This window comes from Mangifera indica, chromosome 5 (genome assembly GCF_011075055.1).
Source record: "Mangifera indica cultivar Alphonso chromosome 5, CATAS_Mindica_2.1, whole genome shotgun sequence".
Taxonomy (NCBI): Eukaryota; Viridiplantae; Streptophyta; class Magnoliopsida; order Sapindales; family Anacardiaceae; genus Mangifera; species Mangifera indica.
In genome coordinates, this window is record NC_058141.1 from 15,527,084 (window position 1) to 15,548,165 (window position 21,082).

A 21,082-nucleotide genomic window follows, 5' to 3' on the forward strand; every position below is an offset into this window, starting at 1 on the left:
TAAAGGTAGGCAAATTTTCTCAAATGTGGCCACAAATTTAGATACGTGACTGATTTGACTAATGCTAAGTTAATTATTCACTGTAATAAAAATAATTAATATTGTGTGGATTTAACCAATACAGAATATTAACCAAGTTTAACTTGCTTAAAAATTTATATTTATAATTATGTTATTTATAAATATAAAAAAATATTATTTAAGAGTTTAATTTTAATATATTATTGAAGAATACTTAAACCCGTATTTTATTAGGTATAAATTTTTTTTTTTTTATCATTCAAACTATTATTGAGAGTTAATTTTTTATTTTTGTTATTAAGAGATGCTTTGTATTTATAAGAGAAAAAAAACATTTATTGTTTTTCATATGAATAAAATGCAGACTCACATGGTGTTTGTTTTCCATGGGCAAGGGCTATCTATCCAGATGTTGGGTTATTGCTGATTATTCCTGAGTCTAGTCTCATCTTCTTCGATTGACATTACATAGATTTAGTCTGAGAGAAGCTTTCTCGCATAATACCATTCATGTTTTTCTTTTATTTTCTATGACAAGTAATTTGAATCAGGCTAGCCACTCGATTGTTGGGCACAAGTAGCATATTTTATAGTCAATATTCTCCAATCAAGGCAATTTCCTTTGCAACTTGGAATCTCTCTCTCCACTTAAGAAGCCAACAACATTAAGACACAAATTATTGATATATTTTTTTTTAATTTTCTTTACTTGATAACCAATTAAATGGTTTAGGAATTTCATTTTTTTAAATTGCTAAAGAAAGAATCTCTTTGGCTACATTATTTTAACAAGTAGATATTCAGATGTTGAAAAATGACAAGAATCTGTCATACCATAACGTAGGTGAATTATCTTTCGTGATTGAAAGAACTTGATGACTGCCCACTCAATAATCTATAACGTGTTATTATTGTTGAAGTATTAGATTCTTTACATACATGGCGATTTTCTCTCTTGCAATTCCAGCTGACACGAGCTTCCTATGGAAAAGTGAAAAAAGAAATATAATATTTTTTATAATTTCAATAAAAAACCTAATAATTTAGGTTAAAATTAAATGATTTTTGTAAATAAAAGTAAAGTATAAATGAATAAACAAATTTTCTAAAATTAAAATGCAAGAAATATCATTTGAAAATCGTTATTTAACCATATTTTACGGTAATTTTAGTATTATAAATCAATATTTTTAAAATGTTGATGGGGTGAAAAGATAATCCAATCCAACCAACGATTGGATTGTTGAATAAATGATGAAATCAATTAATTATTTAAAAGTAATATGTAAATTAATTTTTTTATAATTAATCATGAAATATATAATTTAAATTATTTTACCATAAATTTAATTTGATAATATATATATATTTAAAATTGATAGATACAATATTCAATTTAAGTTTTAATAATTATAAATAAATAAATGATTTTTTTATCCAATTAAATTGAGATTTTATCTGATTTAACCAATCAAACCAATTTGTTTATTCCAATTTAATTTAATCTAATCTGATTTAATTTTAAATACAATTTTTTTAACAGATTATAATTATCTATCTTGATGAATGATGGGTGAACCAATTAATTCGATTTGGTCTTTAAAATTATGTCATAGATGATTTAAGGCAAGTGAGATAGTATAGAATGTGTTTATTATAAAAAAATTATTATTTTTTATTTATTTCTTGCTTTGAAGTAAAAATTCCCTTAAATTTAAGAATAATAAATAATTTTTTTTTCAGTAATCATCTGTTAGATTTATTGAACAATTTTGAACTAGATGAGAATCAATCGTAAAGTCTTCCACCACAATTATTGCCAAAACGCGTCGTTTAGGAAGTATCATCAGAAAGTGGATTCATATATGTGCATAATGTTACGATCCAAATTTGTCAAAACTCCATTATCTCTCTCTCACGCTGTTCTTTTTCTTTTTCCATCACTTTCCCCGTCAGCTTCTTCTTCAAATCTTTCTTTTTCTGTGCACTTTAGTCCCCTTTCTCGCATCCTTCTCGACCTACAAACTTTCTTGAGATTAGATTTGACTTTCAATCACACTAGAAATACTTCTACCTGCCATTCGTTATCTCTCTAAAACGTTGTCATCGAAATCGTTTTCTCAAATCGCCAAATTCACATCCAAAACAAACCAACCGCACCACCACCGCAATGTTTATGCTCGTGAATTGTTCCAACTGCCACACGCCGTTACAGCTACCTCCTGGGGCCCAGTCGATCCGTTGCGCCATCTGCCGCGGTGTCACACTCATCGCAGACCCAAGATCACTTCCTCCACCTGGATCCTCCCACCAACCATACCCTCCTCCATCTTCCTCCACTGCTTCCTCTCCGTATAATCACGCGCCTCCTGGAGCGCCACCGCAAGTGCATGGCCGTAAAAGAGCGCTCATCGTTGGCGTGTCGTATACCAATTCAAGGCACGAGCTCAAGGGTTGTCTTAATGACGCCAAGTGTATGAAGTACTTGCTGATTAACCGATTTAAGTTCCCCGAGTCCTCAATTGTTATGCTCACTGGTATTTTGATCGATTATTTTTTAAAACTCATCATTTTGATTTCTGTTTAATTCTAATTCTTTTTATTTTTGATATTTGTTTCTTTGTTTAGCTGATGAATTATATTGTCCTAAATTTGTTTTATTAGTTTAGTTTGTGCGAAAAAAAATTTAATTGCGTTGTGATTAAGGCTAATTTGAGTACTAGGTAGGTAGGTTTATTCATTTATGTGCTTAAAAAATAAAAAGTGTAGTTGTGGTAAGCAAATTAAGACCTTGAAGGTTATTCATGAAAGATTTCTTTATGTGTTTGGGATACGAGATGGCCATGTACTTTGTCGTTGTGGGTGAGATGAAAGTGTCAATCATTAAGGACTTGGTTGTTGAGATATTATCAAATGTGAATGAATTATTTGCATTTCTGGTCATGAGAATTATTTCAAATGATTCTTGTAGCAATGGTCTGGAAACAATCGGGCAGATGCTGATGACATAAAAAAAGAAATCATTTAGGAGTGGTCTGGAAACAACTAGGAAAGATTCTGATGACCAAAAAAAAAAAACCAGTCACAATGGTGCGGACAAGAAGTTAAAGCAGAAAATATGTATCATTTACTATTAAAAAGAGTTTCTTTTAGTGTTTTAAGCATCAATGATCATGACAATATACCTCAAGCTCTCACTCCACATGGAGTTTATGGGAATTTGTTCTTTGTCTTGCCCATAAGAGGGATCATATTTTAATATATCATATATCTTCTAGTACCGTGGATGGTGTTGGCTATTTGTGATTAAAAAAGTGCAGGTTTTAGGGCCTCAAACTTTTAGTGGTTGCTCATATTTGGCCCATTTGGTAACCTCCCAAAAAACCTTACTTTATGGAAATACACAAAGTATTAATAGACAATTGTTTATTTTATATTGGAATGATGACGTAACTTGACCATGACCTTGATCACCCCACTTTCTTTTTCCTGAAAATTATTATACAGAAGAAGAAACTGATCCCTACAAGCGTCCTACTAAATATAACATGAGAATGGCAATGTATTGGCTTGTTCAAGGATGTCAACCAGGTGATTCATTGGTGTTCCATTATTCTGGTCATGGTTCGCAGCAGAGGAACTACACTGGTGATGAGATTGATGGATATGATGAAACTCTTTGTCCTGTGGATTTTGAAACCCAAGGAATGATTGTTGATGATGAGATCAATGCAACTATTGTGAAGCCACTTCCTCGAGGGGCCAGGCTTCATGCAATTATAGATGCTTGCCATAGTGGAACTGTGTTAGATTTACCATTTCTCTGTAGAATGGACAGGTTAGTCCCTTGTTCTTACATAAATTTTGTTATATGTTTCAACAAGTGGATCTGGTAGCGGTAAATTCTTAAAGTAAAGTGCTCCCGAAAAGAAAAAAAATTATAAATCCTATGACCAATCAAGCTTTTAACGGAATGCAATCCCATTTTATTCTATCTTTTTGTACAATGTATATCTTTGCTTATACATGCTTTCTTTTGAGAGTGTAGATATGGGAAGTACATATGGGAGGACCATCGTCCTCGATCAGGAATGTGGAAAGGCACAAGTGGTGGAGAGGCTATATCCTTCAGTGGCTGTGATGACGATCAAACCTCTGCTGATACATCGGTAAAATCTTAGGCATTTGCATCAACTTTTTCATCAGAATATGGACATGTACATGTTTCAGTGAAGAATGGAGATTGAGGTATTCATTCTGATGCTTTATGGACAGGCTTTATCAAGAATTACATCAACAGGTGCCATGACTTATTCTTTCATCCAGGCTATTGAGCGTGGACATGGAAATACATATGGGAACATTCTAAATGCAATGAGGTCAACAATTCGACACACAGACAGTCAGATTGATGGTGGTGTTGTAACAACTCTAATCACCATGCTTTTGACAGGAGGGAGCGTTGGTGGCGGATTGAGACAGGTATGTATAATCATCACCTCTCTCAGTTGTTTTAGACTTTACTTAAGTCTGTTTATTTACTGATTTGGCTCTACTCTGTGCTTCCTCAATTAATAGTCCAATGCTCTGGTGACAACTTGATGGCATCAGGAAAAAAAAAGTTGTGTAATTTATGGTCACGGGACATGCCCCAATTTTATAGTAGATTCATATGTGGATCTCAACAGAATATGTAACTTTCTTTATTTTGAAGTTATGATTTGCTTTCTTTGAATTGAAAAGGGCAAATCTACTCTACTCATGAGTTTTGATTGCTGAATTGCATTTTTTAAAGTACACAATAGGGATTTCAGAACACTTAGAAATCCTTTGGATGTTTGACATTTATTTGTCATGTGTCAAATTTCTCTAGCTCTATAGTGGCTTTGAGGAAATTGACATTGTACAAAAAATACATGATATGAGAAGTTTGAACATCCTTTTTTGTCATTGCTGACAGCTGGTATTTCAATTAGCTGCTGTAGAAATTAAGTTTCTCACTTTCTATCTTAAGTGTGGATAACTGATGTATTTCGAAGCTGGATTATGGCACACAGATTATAAAGTTCTGCTTGATTTGATTCTAATTATGCACTGGAGGAAGTTTACATTAGAATTTCTAGCAGGCCATAGGATCAGTAAACAATGCAGCAGTCAAGGAGACTGAAAAATCAATGATATGAGATTAGGGATTATGAGAAAATGTTATATGTAGCATTTCCATCAGCCCCTGCTACTTTCAAGATTGAAAATAACTTTTCGGAGCCTTGTTTATAAAAGGATCATTGAAAAGGCTATATAATCTGTTTATACTGTTTTGATGGTTTGGGATTTTAATGAAATGTTATCTGCATCTCATATATATTGAATTGTTGAAAAATCTGTTCACTGTCAAAAAATAGATGCAAACCTTTTTCTGCATGTCTATTATGACCCACATTCTGCGGACAGTTCCATAGAAAACCATATGTCTAAGAAATAAATACTTAATGTCTTGTCCTATTAAAGCCTTGATGTATTGTGGTTATTTATACTTGTGTAGATACTCCTGATGTTATTATATCTGAAGTTGTTAATTGTTTGTGATGCAGGAACCTCAGTTGAGTTCAAATGAACCATTTGATGTGTATACAAAGCCCTTCTCCCTATAAATAGTGAAACGGTATATTTGTGGTGAAGCTCTTGATTTGATTCAAGCAGGTGACTGGAGATGTGCACAGTTGTTGAGAAAACACAATACTTTTAGGTATTTGTCCTTTCCGTTTTTGCTGTTTTGGGTGATGACTGTTATTTGGTAACCTCTTCCTTTGATATTTCCACTAGACAAATTATACGCATGGTTCAATTCTTATTTTTGGTATTAAACTGTTTGATAGTATAATTGATAATATAATTGATCGTATATTCCAAGGAAACCATGATATGTGATGTACGTATTGATGATTACTTCTCAAGTGGGAGAGAATGGAAGCCACAGACTTTCTGATAGATACAGAAAATGTTTTCTGCATTATCTCATAGGTTTGAAATGAAGTGGCCCGTGAAAAAAAGTCAGGTCAGTTTATGCATGATACGTCATTCGGTCTTAGAAAATGTATCCGTCTAGTAAATGTTTTAAACAAGCTGGTGGGTGGAGCTTGCGCCTGCAAGTCTGTATTGAACAGGCTCACACATCGGATTGAATCTGTCCAGCGTGTCAAACCTTGACTCTTCATTCTCGATCTTCTTCGCTAGCTCACCCAGCCTTGCTTCCATGGTTGATATTCCTTCAGCCAACCCTCTGTATCCTTGCTTCGATGCCTCTGCATGCCCGTCTGTTCTTTTCATAACCGTGTATACCAATTTGATGCAAACCCAAGACAAAATTCTACTTCCTTCTAGCAAATTCCACTTGAACATGAAAAAGATAAAATCAGTCATAAGGTTTTCCAACAGATTCAAAACCAGAACTCGACCATAAAAAATGCAGTATGTTTTAGGAAACAAAACTCAAAACAGAGGTCAATGGAAACTATATAACACAATTGTTAAATTGGTAAACTGCTGACGAAATTGGGGAAAATGGAGAATGTCTGTGTTGATGGAATTTTGTATCTACAACCACAATCTCTTGCAAAATCACCATAAAAAAGTAAAGAAACAAAGGAGGAACCCACTGACTTTTTGACAGGCCAGTTCTCTCTCAAAACAGATCCCACGGTAATCACAAAATTCTTCTCCTTTCTTTAACCTGTCTCCCATCTTTTTTATTATTTCCTCGTAACAGTTCACTGAACAGGTTAAACCATAGGTCTAATAACTAATTCTAGGCTGAAATGTTCCAATCTATTATGTCAAATTACATCCGTTGAAATGGTGACATGATAAACACATTACTTGCAAAACACGGCTAGACACTTTGATTATTTTTTTGGGGTGATTTCCGGTTGATTATTTTAGTTAACCCATCATCATACTACACTTACATGTAGTGTTAATTACATACTTTCAAGCGTTTTTCAGTTTCATTGGTCTAATAACGAAAGAGGTTACTTTAAGCCCAAGCATCTTCTTGGTGTGCTCATTTAAGTTAATGTGTGGGTTGCAGGATGCTCTGGACCCACATATGAATCAGGAGACCCTTGAGTATCATTGTGGAAAACACCACAGAGCTTATGTGGAAAATCTGAACAAGTAAATTGTAAGGACAGAGCTGGATAGAGTGTTGTTAGTAGACATTAATGCATATTTACCGTACAAATATGTAATTTACATTTTACAGTGGTCGTAAAACACTAACTAATTCTACTATGGAATCTTTTTTATTTTTCCAACTCGATTTTCAGGTGAGGCATAGTCGATGAGATCCAATTAGCTTTCTACTTAGGGTGGAGTCTTACAATAAACTAAACAGATAAAAAGGGCCAGGGAAAAGATTAAGCTCGCTACAAATTTGATTCTTCAATTTCTCTTCATCTTATGGGGGATGTCTTTAAAGAGAGAAGGCTGTCAAGATATGAAGCATTTGAATCTTTGGAAGGAGGTCCAAAAATCTCCCAAAAGCGAAGAGTCTCATCCGCCCCAGCTGATACCACAGTCAGGCCATCAGGGCTCTGCAAAAAATTAAGGAACTCAGCTAAGCTACATTTATTTATTTTAAAAACATAATCCTCTGGCTTCTAAATTCAAGCTTGGAAAGTCGAACCTGGGAAAGCTCAAGGACTCTGGAGTTTACTCTAGGGGTTTCAGGCTTTAATTCCCCAACTTTAGTCATTGAAGGGTATTTCCACAAGCATAGTCTGTTTTCATTCCTCCTGCTACTAAAGCCATGTCCACTCAGTATCTCTTTGTGATGCTTGTTCCACTCCAGTCCACAAATCTGCATGTGTAACACCAATTTACCATAGGTATAAATTTATCAGTGGCCGAAAAAAGTGTTTTCCTGGACAGACATGTCTCTTAGAATGCAAATAAGAAAGAGTGAAATGTTTCACTTGCCTGTGCTTTTGAATCTACACTGCTGATGCATGTCCCCTTTTGCACATTCCATATCTTAATACGCCCATCTTCTGAGCCTCCTCCGGAGGCAAGTACGTTAAATTGGTATGGGCACCATGCAAGGGCCTTGACTGCAGCAGTATGTTCATTAAATCGGCATAAAAATTTCGATGAACTCATTTTGGTAGGCTCCCATATGTACACCAGATTATCATTACCACCGCTTGCGAGAACATTGCCTTCTGTAGACCATTTAACTCTAACCACTTCTTCACTGTGCGCTTTTATGCATGAAGTCACATTGTTCGACACTCTAACTGCAAATGAAAGCATGATAAATATGATACAAGTCACCATCTGATGAAATGAATATGGATTTCATGAAAGCCATGAAGAGATTCAAGTACCATCATGATTGATAATGGATTTATCCAGGCCTGCTGATGTTAAAATGTGACCATTCCATTGATTCCATGACACAGTTGTAACTCTTCTGTGATGACCTTCAAGCTTCCTAACCTGCATTTGGAAACATAAAAATTAACACTCGATGAGCCCAAAACAACTGATCATAAAAGGCAGAAAGAGTGGCTCGAGAGGAGAGGTTTACAAGTTTTGAAGTCTCAGCATCCCATATCTGAAGTTCGGAGTTCATATATCCAACAGCCAGATTTCTAGCATCTTGAGACCAGATTACACTTGTCGGATAATTATCCTCGTCATGAGATTCGGACAACCTGCGAACATCTCCATTCTCTGATTTCCAAAGATATAGCACTTGACCCAAAGCAATGGCAAGCACATTGTTTTTCCCCCAATCCATGATGTTCAGATAAAAGTCATTCCTTAGATTAGGTGCATCCAGGATCTTAGCTTCTTTCTGCAAACACCATTATTCAAGTTATCCAAGTAAAGCTCAAAAAATTTCTTGACGTAGAGGATAATTATGAGTGATTTTGATCGTTTTCTTGCTTTCCCGTTTATTTCCGAAAGTAAAATAAACCTTTTCAAAAAAGTTAAATTAGAAAATTATTTAGAAAGAAGAGGCTCCAAACTGAGACTAGTAGTACCTTGGGCATGCCTCGATGCTGATTTAGGTGGGTACTATTTCGTAGTGCCTCGGCGTCTTCCCTTCTCATCTCATCAATAAGACGGTTCGTTTTTCTGCTGGATTTTGGACTTCCCCTGAAAACCAACATCCTAAACGGTCTCCCTTCTGAATCCAAAGTCAAGTTATCCACCAATTTCTGTCTATATGCATCCTGTTAACAAAAAAAATCCCTGAATGTAATTTCGGTTTTTAAATTTCAAGATATCAATGATATAGATACAGCCTAAAACCCTAACACAATCAATGTGACACAACGGAGATATGATTATAAATTTTGGTCAACAAACCCAATCTGATTTTATAAAGAAAAAACTAATTACATCAAGTGAGACTAGAAAAAAAAAGAACGATGAAATAAAGAAAGAAACGTACATTGAAATTTGGATTTTGGCGTCGCTTGATTGTTTTGTCAGTCAACAAACCGTAAGCTTGATCAAGATTCATCAAACTTCTGCTGGGTATAAAGCGGTCTCCCTTCCGCGAATATCCAAAAGATCAAAGAACAAGAAAACATCAAAATTTCAAATAAATTAAAGATTCTTGAGAGAAAACAAAGGAAAAATTGGAATCTGGTTGTTTAATACCGGAAAATCGAACTCGGTGGGGCTACTGAGGAGTCTTCGAGGAGAGTACCAATCTGTTTCAAGGAGTCTGTTTAGTCTCCTTTGATGATCCATGGAGAAGACAGAAACCAGAAACGCAAGCTCAAATTCTTTCTTTTCTTCCAATTCAAGTAACCATTCGGTATTCTCCCGCCAGAAAGCTAACCGTTGCAATTTATAACGTTGCCCGAATTTTATTTAATTTAAAATAAAATTAGCTTTACCTAACTAATTATTTTGATAAACCTTATTTTAAAAGGAAATGAAAAGGGAAATTCCACCTATTTTTTTAATAGAATAATAAAAATAATTACCTTACAAAGTAATGATCTCTCAAGACATACAATTTTTTTCAAGCAATGTATGCAGAGTTCATTGCAAATTGCTTAAGATGGTGCACAATAACTTAACTACCAAAATAATTTAATTATATATCTCTATGCTGCCTGAATGCCCATTAATTTCCAAGACTGGGACACCACTTTTTAATCCTGATTGAAGGCTCTGCAAGATCTTCTAATCTCTCCTTGACTACCAGTAAGAATCTCAATAGCTCCAAGTTTAACCATGGCAGTGCCGAACTGGATCGGGAAATCAAACCCTCTGGTGGCTAAGTTCATCACTGTACCCCTCGTTAATGGGTGTAATGCCAACTCTTGATCAATTGGAAGAATGCCCCTATTCAATAATAATTGCTGATAGTATGAGTTGTCCATGAATGGAAATATATTCTGATCAAGATTAACTGCATTGTTTGTTGATGTGTTTTGAGGACAAGGAAGTCTGAGTAAAGTTACAAGAAAAAGATCCATGGTTGGATCAGGCCTGCCGGTGTTATTGAAATTGTAAAGACGATCCTCGAAGAGTGAGCAATGAACTACTCCAACAGAGTGAGCTCCTGCGTTACAAAATTCATGATAAATCAGTGTAATTGGCTTGTTTATATAAATATGGTGCGGGTAAAAAGAGTTACATACCTAGAAGAAGAACCATGTCAGTTGGAGTTAGGCCTTTTTTGGCAAACAAGGCGATGGACTGAGAGACTGAAGCTGCAGGCGGGGGGAGAAAGAGAGACACATTTTGAGGTAGAGAGACTAAACCATCTCTTCTTCCTGTTTGCACTTCATATCTTCCTCCTAAACTCTGCAATTAGTTCAGTTGCTATTACAAATCATTTAGTTATAAATGATGGTGTTAATTGTGCCGGATTGAATTGAAGTGGGAGTGTTGCCAGGAAAACAGCATCCCTAGTAGCAATTATAATAAGATCAGCACAGGACACCACCCCTTGGCAAATTCTGTCAACAGCAGCCTTGGCATCGTCTATAATATCAAAACCTCTTAAGCTCAGATTTGGAAGTGCTGTTTTCTCACTGTTGCTGCCGTCTATCAGAATTGATGCATCACACCCCTTTTTCATAATCATTCCCACAAACAGATCTATTTTAGTAATTGATTAATGAGAATTAATAATGCATGTCAAAATCAGGCAGCATGATCATATTAAAACGCTTATAATCTATCCCACAGAAAGAGGTAAAGGAAAGAAGATACAGAAGTTTAGGCGTCTCCACACAAAGAATGTTGTAATCCAATAAAGCATCAAAACTCTAATTCTAAAGTTAGCCTCTTGCGCAATGGAAGTTCTGTGGACTAAACAAAGATGATTTAATTTTAATGAATGAAATTAGAGGAAGAAGAAGCTTACATTGACAAAACAATCATGATATTGCAAACGCAAGAGTGCAGCCACAATGGTGGGATCTCTAATGAACCTGGCAGTGACAACGCCGGCCACTATGGCTTCGACATCTACAATTCCACATTTTCCTCTGTAAAATCCTATCTCTAATGCACCTTCACACCAACCTTCCCATGCCCAGTTTGATAAAATGAATCCCAGACTAAATGTAATAACAGCTGATTTGCTCTTCATCTTCATCTTCTCTGTTAATAACAGCTTAGAGACATGATCCTCTGGCTAACTCATTTTTGAGAGATGAAATCAAAAGGAAATTTGAACATAGTGTGGTTTCATGTAAAGATGGAAATTAGAAGAAAAATTATTTTACATTTCCGTAATTTTTCTTTTATTTAGGCATGATTCTCTTGTGGACTTTCATTTTGTTTAAAGAAGTACCTATTATCATGTCAAGAAAATGTGGCGGCTTGTTAATATGAAATTTATAAATTATATGCTGCCTACAAGACCCACCAAAGTAACCTCGGACAGGTAGTACCTCTCTTCTTTCTACCCTGCTGAATGATCAAACACAAAACTTAATAGGTGAAATGAATATTTACATACATAAAATCGGCATTTTAGCAGATCATAATATATTAAACATCAACTCAAAATAGTGGCAGAGAATTTGGTGAAATAGTTGCAGAAAAACCAACTTCATCTCTAACTGCATGCACAGTGCCTCCACTTGGTACAGTAGTACCAAGTGCATCAGTCAGAGGTTCTGCTTCTTATCTGTGCTGAGGCAGCAAGATGGTTATTGATGTAGCCGGAGAAACCGCCATTCAACAAATGTGGCATCAAAGCATTATATGATCTCTTCCATTCTGTATGACTATTAGCAGCCACTTGTTCATGCAACCTAATGACACGTGGAGATAACACCAGGGCTGATCGATTGGCTGTAAATCATCACGATACAACCAAAGTTATGTTTGTCATATCTTAAGACAAATCAGGATTGGTTTCCGCCTTACTAGAGGAAGAAAGCTACACATGAATTCATCAATATTTAGAGTTGCCGTCCATCAGAGAAGATTTTTCTGTCACTAAAATAACAACAGGACTAACCATACGATTCATGCGGGGTAACAGAAATAAACAGAGCAAATTAAAATAGGGAAGCAAATTAAACAGACTCTGTAAAAAATAGTAATTTTTAATTAATTATCTTGTTATAAATATATTTTTAGAAATAATAAATCAATTATTACTATAAATTTAATTCATGGGTAGTCCTCTGCAGCACCTCTTAAAAATACAAAAATATAATTTTTAATCATATATAATGTCTGTTTGGTACAACTTATAATTATTAGATTATGATTATAAATTATGATTACAGAATTAATTATTATGTAATAATCAATTATTACATGCATGATTTGATAACAATATAGGATTAATTTATCAAGAAATTGTACAGCAACTTTATTAACAAATTAAGCAGCAGCGATTAGATAGAGTTGGGTAACAGCGCAGTGGCTCAATTGTTGATGATTTTAGGGATATTAATTAAATTAGGCAACGACTTTCCCGCCTAAATCTTTTTCGGTAATAAATTTGATGTTTTACCTTTTTAAGTAAATTATTTTTTTAATTCTAAAAATACCACTCGTTTAATTTCTCAATCTTACCGTAGCATTTCGTCGATTAATTACCCACCTTTCACGTGGAATTTATTTTATAAAATCTACCTTTCACGTTGATTAATTGCCTACCTTTCTCAACCTTAACTATACGCATTAAGATTAATTTATCTGTAATGAATAAAATCTATAGATTGAAAATGTTAATCTATGAATAAAATTGAAAAACATATTGAAAATCTATAGATTAAATAAAATTTATGAATAAAATCTACAAATTTTATAAAATTTATTTTATAAAATAAATAAATTTAAAATTGATTGATATATATGAAAAATAATGGATATATCGAAAACTGTATGTTTTTCTCAAAACGGTGCGTTTTCTAAAAAAGGGTGCAAGAAAATGTTAAGGGGTGCGGGAAGGGAATGAAAATACAAACGGGTGTGTGAAAATACAAATGGGTGCATGAAAATGTAAAAGGGTGCGTGAAAATACAAACGGATGCGTGAAAATACAAAACAAGTGCGTGAAAATGTAAAAGGGTGCGTGAAAATACAAACGGGTGTGTGAAAATACAAAACAAGTGCGTAAAAATATAAACAGGTGGGTAAAAATGTGAAGAGATGCGTAAAAATACAAACAGGTGTGTGAAAATGTGAAGGGGTGCGGGAATTGACTAAAGGGTATGGGTGCGTGAATTTACTAATAGGTGCAGGAATGGGTGCGGGCACGTGAAAGGGTGCCAAAATTTACTAAAGGGTGTGGGTGCGGGAAATTGCACCCCTCCACACACCCCTTTATATTATATAAAAGGGTGCGGGAAATTGCATTTCCAGCACCCTCCATGCACCCCTTTATAAATAAAGGGGTGTAGTAAATGTATATATATATATTATATTATATTAATAATATATATATATATATATATAATATTATATATATTATTAATATAATATATATTTTTTATATTCCATACACCTGCACCTCTTCACACACTTGCACCCCTTTTCGCATCCTTTAGTCAATTCTTACACTCTTTTAAAAATTATCGCACCCTTTTAGTAATTACCGAAAGAGTGCAACAATTGTTGAAATGGTGCGACAAACATTGCAGGTGCGTGAAAGGGTGTGACAATTACTGAAAGGGTGCGTGGAAGATGCGACAATTGTTGAAAGGGTGCGTGGAAGGGTGCGACAGTTGCTGAAAGAGTGTGTGGAAGGGTGCAACAATTTCTGAAAGAGTGCGGGAATTGACTAAAGGGTACAGGAAAGGGTGCGAATCTGTGAAAGGGTGCGGGTGTGTGAAAAGGTGCGGGAATGAGTGCAGGTGTATGAAATATAAAAAATATATATTATATTAATAATACATATATACATTTTCTGCACCCCTTTATATATAAAGGGGTGCATGGAGGGTGCGGGAAATGCATTTCCCGCACCCCTTCATATAATATAAAGGGGTGCGTGGAGGGGTGCAAGACACATTTCCCGCACCCTTTTATATAATATAAAAGGGTGCAATTTCTTGCACCCTTTAGTAAATTCTCGCACCCTTTCACGCACCTGTATCAATTCCCGTACCCTTTCACGCACCTGTATCAATTCCCGCACCCTTTCACGTACCCGTACCCTTTAGTCAATTCCCGCACCCCTTCACATTTTCACGCATCCGTTTGTATTTTCACGTATCCCTTCACATTTTCATGCACCCGTTTGTATTTTTACGCACCTTTTCACATTTTCACGCACCCGTTTATATTTTTACGAACTTATTTTGTATTTTCATGCATCCGTTTGTATTTTCACGCACCTTTTACATTTTCTTGGACCCATTTGTATTTTCACACACTCGTTTATATTTTCATTCCCTTCCCGCACCTCTTAACACTTTCCTGCACCCCCTTTGAGAAAACACACATTTTTGAGAAAAACGTACTGTTTTTGATATATCAATTATTTTTTATATATATCAATCAATTTTAAATTTAATTATTTTATAAATTTATAGATTTTATAAAATAAATTTTATAAAATATGTAAATTTTATTTATAAATTTTATTCAATCTATAGATTTTCAATGTGTTTTTCAATTTTATTCATAGATTAACATTTTCAATATGTAGATTTTATTCAATCTATAATATATCTGTTTTTCAATCTATAGATTTTATTCATTACAGATAAATTAATTTTAATACATATAGTTAAACGTAAGTAATTAATCGGCGAAATATTACGGTAAACGTTGAGAAATTAGATTAGGGTATTTTTGGAATAAAAAATTTAATTTGCTTAAAAAGATAAAACGTATGAATTGCTGCCAAAAAACATTTAAGCGACAAAACAACTGCCTATTTTAATTAATAACCCATGATTTTATGAATTGAGCCTAAATATTATTTATGCATTGATTTGAATATCTAAAATACATCAGTGCAATGCTTCAAAGAATTACATTATATACAGCTTAAAACTAAATTAATGGATCAGCTCTACAGCCAAAACTGCTCACATCAATTACCTGTATACGCCTATAAAAATACAACTAGAAAATGGATGTTGTATCAGACAATTTCATACTCTTATCTGAACGATTTGCCACGAATGGATTCCCGGAAGCATCCAAATCAACAATGGCTGTGTCGCCTGGCTTGTAATCTCCAGTAAGTACTGCTTCACTTACAAGATCTTCGATTATGGATGTTACTGCCCTCCGAAGAGGGCGGGCACCGTAAGCCTGATCATAGCCTTGTTGGCATACCAGGTCCTTAACTGACTCAGACACCTCCAGCCCAATCCCCAGAGATATAAGCCTTTCCTTCACTTCTCGCAGCATTATATCTAAGATTTCCAGCATCTGAAAAATAAAAATATTTTCAGGATTCACCACTTTTATGTGCAAATATCATCGACAGAAAAGATGAAAGTGAAGTGACAAACCTGATCCTTCTTGAGGGGCTGAAAGACAACAACTTCATCTATTCTGTTCAGTAACTCTGGACGAAAATAATTCTTCAGTTCCTCCGTTACCAGGGCTTTCATTCCAGCATATGTACTTGACTCATCATCTTCAAGCAAGAAACCAAATGACCCGCGTCTACCCTTTGCAATTGCAGTAGACCCGACATTTGAGGTCATCACTATCAATGCATTCTTGAATGATACTCTCCGACCCTGTCAAACCCATTGTTACATAAGACTAAAGAGTTAACGAATTCCAATTAAGGAGATAATTTATTCACAAAAGGAGTGTTTTTAAATTGTAATAATATTTTTCCTCCATTAGATAGGAAAACGTTTTGCATTTTCTGATACCATTGCAACTGGAAAAAAGGCAAAAACCTGAGAATCTGTTAGGTGGCCATCCTCAAACAATTGGAGAAGGATGTTGAATATATCTGGATGGGCTTTCTCTATTTCATCTAGCAATAACAATGTAAAAGGGCGTCTTCGAATAGCTTCTGTGAGCATACCTCCCTCCTCATACCCAACATAACCTGGAGGTGATCCTAGCAATTTACTCACAGTATGTCGCTCCATATATTCACTCATGTCCAATCTTAGCAATGATGCCTCCTGCAGTAATAATGTCAAAGGCAAAGCAATAAAAAGTAATCATTCCAATGAAAGTGACAAAAAGAAAATAGCTCTGAAAAAACACTAATCATCATTGAAAAGATACGAAATCTACAATTCATATACCAAATTATTAAAATAATTATAAAATCAGCCTGAAGTCTCCAACATCAAAATTTTCATTTTTTGTGTATGTAATTTGTCTCAGCCTGCTTCTTACCATATTAATTATTGTATGAGGTGTTTACATTACATAACTGAAATCAATTATATAATAATCAAGAAAAATGTTTGCCCTATTTTCCACTATATTCCCAACTCTAATCAAGCATGAATTTTCCAGAATCATTCTTACTTCCAACTGGAAACAGAGAAAATAAAAGATTGGTCACACTATCATAGTGAATCAAATTCAATACATTCAATGACAAAGTGGACTATGGTTTTTAATAGAATTAGCAGGGGGAAATACGATAACTGCATGAACCTTACCGAACCAAAATAACATGCTGCCAGAGCTTTAGCTAACTCAGTTTTGCCAACCCCAGTTGGGCCGCAAAAGAGCATCGCAGCAACGGGTCTGTCTGGATCCTTCAGGCCAACTCGAGATCTCTTAACAGCTCGAGAAATAGCAGCAACAGCCTCATCTTGACCAACAACTCGTTTTCTGAGTTGATCATCAAGACCCAGCAGAATCATTCTTTCATCAGCTGTGAGCTGGTGAACTGGGATCCCAGACCAAAGTGAAGCAACTGCTGCAATATCATCAGGTCCCACCACAGTAGGCCTGAAAGAGTTACAACAAGAAAAAAAGTTAGAATAAAACTGAAGCCGAGAGGAATGCAAGTCTACTGCTTACAATCTTCATAATATTTTCTGACAAAAATCGTACTCATCATCATCTGAAGTAGAAGGCAAAGGGGAATTTACAACAATCTCTCCAGTACCATCTATGCTGGCAGCACCGTCATCATATTTTAGCCTACTTGACTGGACCTGATTATAGGCAAAATATGAAACCATGGTTATTAGCAGATCATGATATAAAGTCGACTAAAAAAGGGTAATATCATTACCACTTCATGCATGGCCTGAACTGTCCTGATTTCTTGCCAATAATCATCTGGTTGCTTTGAAAGTATACTGATTTTCTGATCCCTTTTCCTCTTAAAAGACTCAATACGAGCTCTACTTCCTGCTTCATCAATGAGATCAATGGCTTTATCAGGAAGATATCTATCAGAAATATATCTCGCTGACAAGTGCACTGCAGCATTTATTGCTTCCAGTGTGAATCTGCAGTTGTGATGGGCCTCATATTTCTCACGCAGTCCTAACAGTATCTTTACTGCATCCTCCTAAAATATTCACACACAAATACAATATCCAAATATGAACAAGGGAAAAATAAATAAATAACCGATATATCATATAAAGATATATGAAATAAATATTGAAACTACCTGGCTTGGTTCATTAATCAACACGGGCTGAAACCTTCGTGCCAATGCTTTATCCTTTTCGAATTGGGTCCTATATTCATCTAGAGTGGTGGATGCAATACACTGCAGACAATGGAATGTTAATGAACCTACCTAGGGTACAGCATAAAATTAATGAATGCATCAAATGCAACAAGTAAACAAACAGAGTTGTTAAGAAATGCAAATATAACCCTTAACACATTGATTCAATCAGACCTCAAAAAAGCACTCAAAATTAATATTCAAAGCAGTTAGCAAGATGGAAGAAGCCACTTTCACCCTGCAGAATGACTTTCCAAAACAAAACAGTGACTTTTATCAGAGAACTAAATTGTTTATCGGAAAAAAAAAACAAGTGATTTTGGAGCATAAAACTAATGAACGCATCAAATACACCAATTAAACAAGCAGAGTTATCAAGAAATGCAAATATCACCCTTAACAAGATAGGTTCAATCAGACCTCAAAAAAGCACTCAAAATTTATATTCAAAGAAGTAAGCAAGACAGAAGAAAACCACTTTCACACTGCATAACAACTTTCAAGAACAAAACAGTGACTTTTATCAGAGAACTAAATTGCTTATTGGAAAAAGAAAAGATTTTTAAGGTTTCAAATAGTACACTCTTCTATCTAGTGATTAGGAGCATTACCACAAGTAAATGGGAGAACAAAAGAAGTTGCTTGAGTCAACTCAACAAGGCCTCAATCCCAGCAGGCAACAACTCCAGGTTGACTACATATATCTGTTTTTCCAGTAAACTCCAACTATCTAATCCTAGGCAATCAGATCTTAATGCCTCCACCTACAAACTCCTCAGCTAGAATTTCCAATGTGGCATTCCAATAATGAAACTTATTCTAAGCAAGTGGAGATATATATACTGAATTTGTCAGTGGCCTGCTTCAAGTAAGTAGGATGCTCATACATTAGGCATTCTAGTGTCCTTTGTATGATCACATAAGAGAAAAACATAATTAAAGGTAAAACAATCACCTGTAATTCACCCCTCCCAAGTGATGGCTTTAACAGATTTGCAATGTCAAGTCCAGTTCCCTTGTTCCCTTTTCCAACTGTTCCGGAACCAACAAGTGTATGGACTTCATCAACAAAAAGAATGACATCACCTGCAATGCAACCACATCAAGATTGTGCAGGAAAAGGAAATATAACTAGATTATTAAAGTAGCAACAAGATTTATCACCTGATTTTCGTATTTCGCTTAATAATTTAGTGACACGTGCCTCTAATTCACCCCTCTCTTTTGCACCAGCCATCAGTAATCCTATGTCCAAGGACATTATTTGTTTTGTCTGTAGATAGAATGACAGATCTGATTAATTTTATGAAGTACAACCCAAGAAACACACAAGCATTTTGATTGAAACTGGATGAGAATAAAAATACAAAAATGCATGAAAATACACACCAAGAGAAATGGTGGAATTTCTGCCTGTGCAATACGAATTGCTAATCCTTCAGCAATGGCTGTTTTTCCAACCCCACTTTCACCAAGAAGAATGGGGTTATTTTTGGTTCTGCGGCAAAGAATCTGAACAATTCTCTGAACTTCTGTGTCTCGGCCAATAACTGGATCAATTAATCCTTCACTAGCACGAGCAGTAAGGTCCACACAGAACTGATCTAGTGCACTTTTTCCTGACAGAGAAATTTCAACCACAAAAGATTACTCCTCATTCTTGTAATTAAGAAAATAAGGAAATAAAAAAAGTCAATTGCTACCTCTTGTTTTCTCAAAGGTCCTTAAACCAGCAGATTTTCCTGAGGGGGAATGTCCCCGCGCCCATTTGGATGCCAAAGATGGTTCTCTACCTTCTTTGGCAAGCTCTCCTTGTAGCCTAGAGACTGCTACATCTGCCAAGTGATTCACATCTACTCCTAACCTAAATTCACACCAATAGAAGTTCACAAATTATAAATAATCCAACATATGCTCAATGAGTTAGAATTATGAGACATTAATATAAAAAGTTCTTTCTTCAGACTCAAGCACTTCATATTAAATTCATTTCTTTCTTTACGAGAACACCAATCCATATCAATCTAGCTAATCAAGAAGAAAAAAAAATGCACCTCTTGAGGACCCGACCGGCACTACCATCATCAACAGTGAATAAACCAAGAGCAATATGTTCGGGGGCAATGAAATTGTGACCTCTAGTTCTAGAATACTCCACTGCAGCCTCAAAAACACGTTTTGTACTAATAGAAAACGGCATATTCGTAGTTGAAGAATATTTACCAACAGATACAGCTCCTCCTTGAGCCTCCGTCCCTTGGTCACTATGCCAAATTGCCCGTACAGCGTCTCGAGCCGCATCAATACTAATTCCGGATTCAAGGAAGCCACGAGGGTGGCGATCTTCAACTATAAGACCCAGCAACAAATGCTGAGTAAACACCATGTCTTTGCCTAATGATTTGGCTTCTCTTTGAGAAAAAATTACAGCTTTAACCGCGCGTTCAGTGAAGCGCTCAAACACTGAAGAAATTGGAGTAATTTTCTTTCGTTTTCTATAGGACAAATGATTACTACAACTATTGGAGTGAAGAAACAAGTGGGTATTATTATGTGAAATTACAGAAATGTTAAAAAACGAAGAGACGGGATTTACAGATTGCAGGGGAAGAAGATGATGACTTCGCGGAAGGCGTGAGGAGGATTTCTGGTGGGTGAATAAGCATCGAGAGTGAACGGAGAGAGGCGAACAAGTTGACACCTCCATGAGAAATTGGTTTCCCTTTTGTTCCAAATTCAATCTCGTAGCTTTAGTGCCAGAAGACGTTTTATTAGAAGAGAAAAGGGACCTTCTAATTAATTACTTATACATTAAATAAATAAATAAATAAAAAGGAAAGGGAAAACAAATGAAACTTTTCTTGTGGAAATGAAAGATGGAGAGAGAGGAAGGAAGGAAGGGAGAAGAAGGAAGAGAGAAGAAGGAAGGAA

At 35.3% G+C, this 21,082-nt stretch overlaps 4 protein-coding genes across 7 annotated transcripts; 1 reads left to right on the forward strand and 3 right to left on the reverse strand.

Annotated features, from left to right (window-relative positions):
• The first annotated feature begins 1,906 nt into the window (after window positions 1-1,906).
• Window positions 1,907-7,457, forward strand: LOC123216986 (metacaspase-1). Of its 4 annotated transcripts, XR_006502385.1 has the most exons (7): window positions 1,907-2,558; window positions 3,529-3,859; window positions 4,070-4,190; window positions 4,297-4,503; window positions 5,613-5,767; window positions 7,109-7,201; window positions 7,347-7,457. XR_006502385.1 is itself a non-coding variant. In XM_044637708.1 (5 exons), exons 1-5 carry the CDS (start codon window positions 2,192-2,194, stop codon window positions 5,670-5,672), a joined length of 1,086 nt encoding a protein of 361 aa, XP_044493643.1. In that variant the 5' UTR covers window positions 1,907-2,191; the 3' UTR covers window positions 5,673-5,886. The 4 variants fall into 4 exon arrangements, 2 of the variants coding, with proteins under 2 accessions (XP_044493643.1, XP_044493644.1); XR_006502386.1 differs by lacking the exon at window positions 7,347-7,457 and having other exon boundaries at window positions 5,933-7,122; XM_044637708.1 differs by lacking the exons at window positions 7,109-7,201; window positions 7,347-7,457 and having other exon boundaries at window positions 5,613-5,886.
• On the reverse strand, window positions 7,215-9,878 carry LOC123216985 (cell division cycle 20.3, cofactor of APC complex-like). Its single transcript, XM_044637707.1, has 8 exons — window positions 9,694-9,878; window positions 9,482-9,583; window positions 9,069-9,260; window positions 8,609-8,878; window positions 8,406-8,517; window positions 7,999-8,315; window positions 7,706-7,879; window positions 7,215-7,613 (listed from the first exon to the last, which is right to left on the reverse strand). Exons 1-8 carry the CDS (start codon window positions 9,784-9,786, stop codon window positions 7,473-7,475), a joined length of 1,401 nt encoding a protein of 466 aa, XP_044493642.1. The 5' UTR covers window positions 9,787-9,878; the 3' UTR covers window positions 7,215-7,472.
• Window positions 9,879-9,974: 96 nt separating this feature from the next.
• LOC123217588 (peroxidase 57-like) lies at window positions 9,975-12,450 on the reverse strand. Its single transcript, XM_044638676.1, has 4 exons — window positions 11,420-12,450; window positions 10,943-11,122; window positions 10,689-10,854; window positions 9,975-10,609 (listed from the first exon to the last, which is right to left on the reverse strand). Exons 1-4 carry the CDS (start codon window positions 11,651-11,653, stop codon window positions 10,197-10,199), a joined length of 993 nt encoding a protein of 330 aa, XP_044494611.1. The 5' UTR covers window positions 11,654-12,450; the 3' UTR covers window positions 9,975-10,196.
• A 2,982-nt stretch (window positions 12,451-15,432) lies between these two features.
• On the reverse strand, window positions 15,433-21,028 carry LOC123216822 (chaperone protein ClpD, chloroplastic). Its single transcript, XM_044637407.1, has 12 exons — window positions 20,206-21,028; window positions 19,855-20,015; window positions 19,541-19,770; window positions 19,316-19,424; window positions 19,107-19,237; window positions 18,089-18,190; window positions 17,702-17,983; window positions 17,518-17,621; window positions 17,118-17,412; window positions 16,392-16,625; window positions 15,990-16,223; window positions 15,433-15,906 (listed from the first exon to the last, which is right to left on the reverse strand). The coding sequence occupies exons 1-12, from the start codon at window positions 20,856-20,858 to the stop codon at window positions 15,595-15,597; spliced, it is 2,847 nt and encodes a 948-aa protein (XP_044493342.1). The 5' UTR covers window positions 20,859-21,028; the 3' UTR covers window positions 15,433-15,594.
• Between the last annotated feature and the right edge of the window lie 54 nt (window positions 21,029-21,082).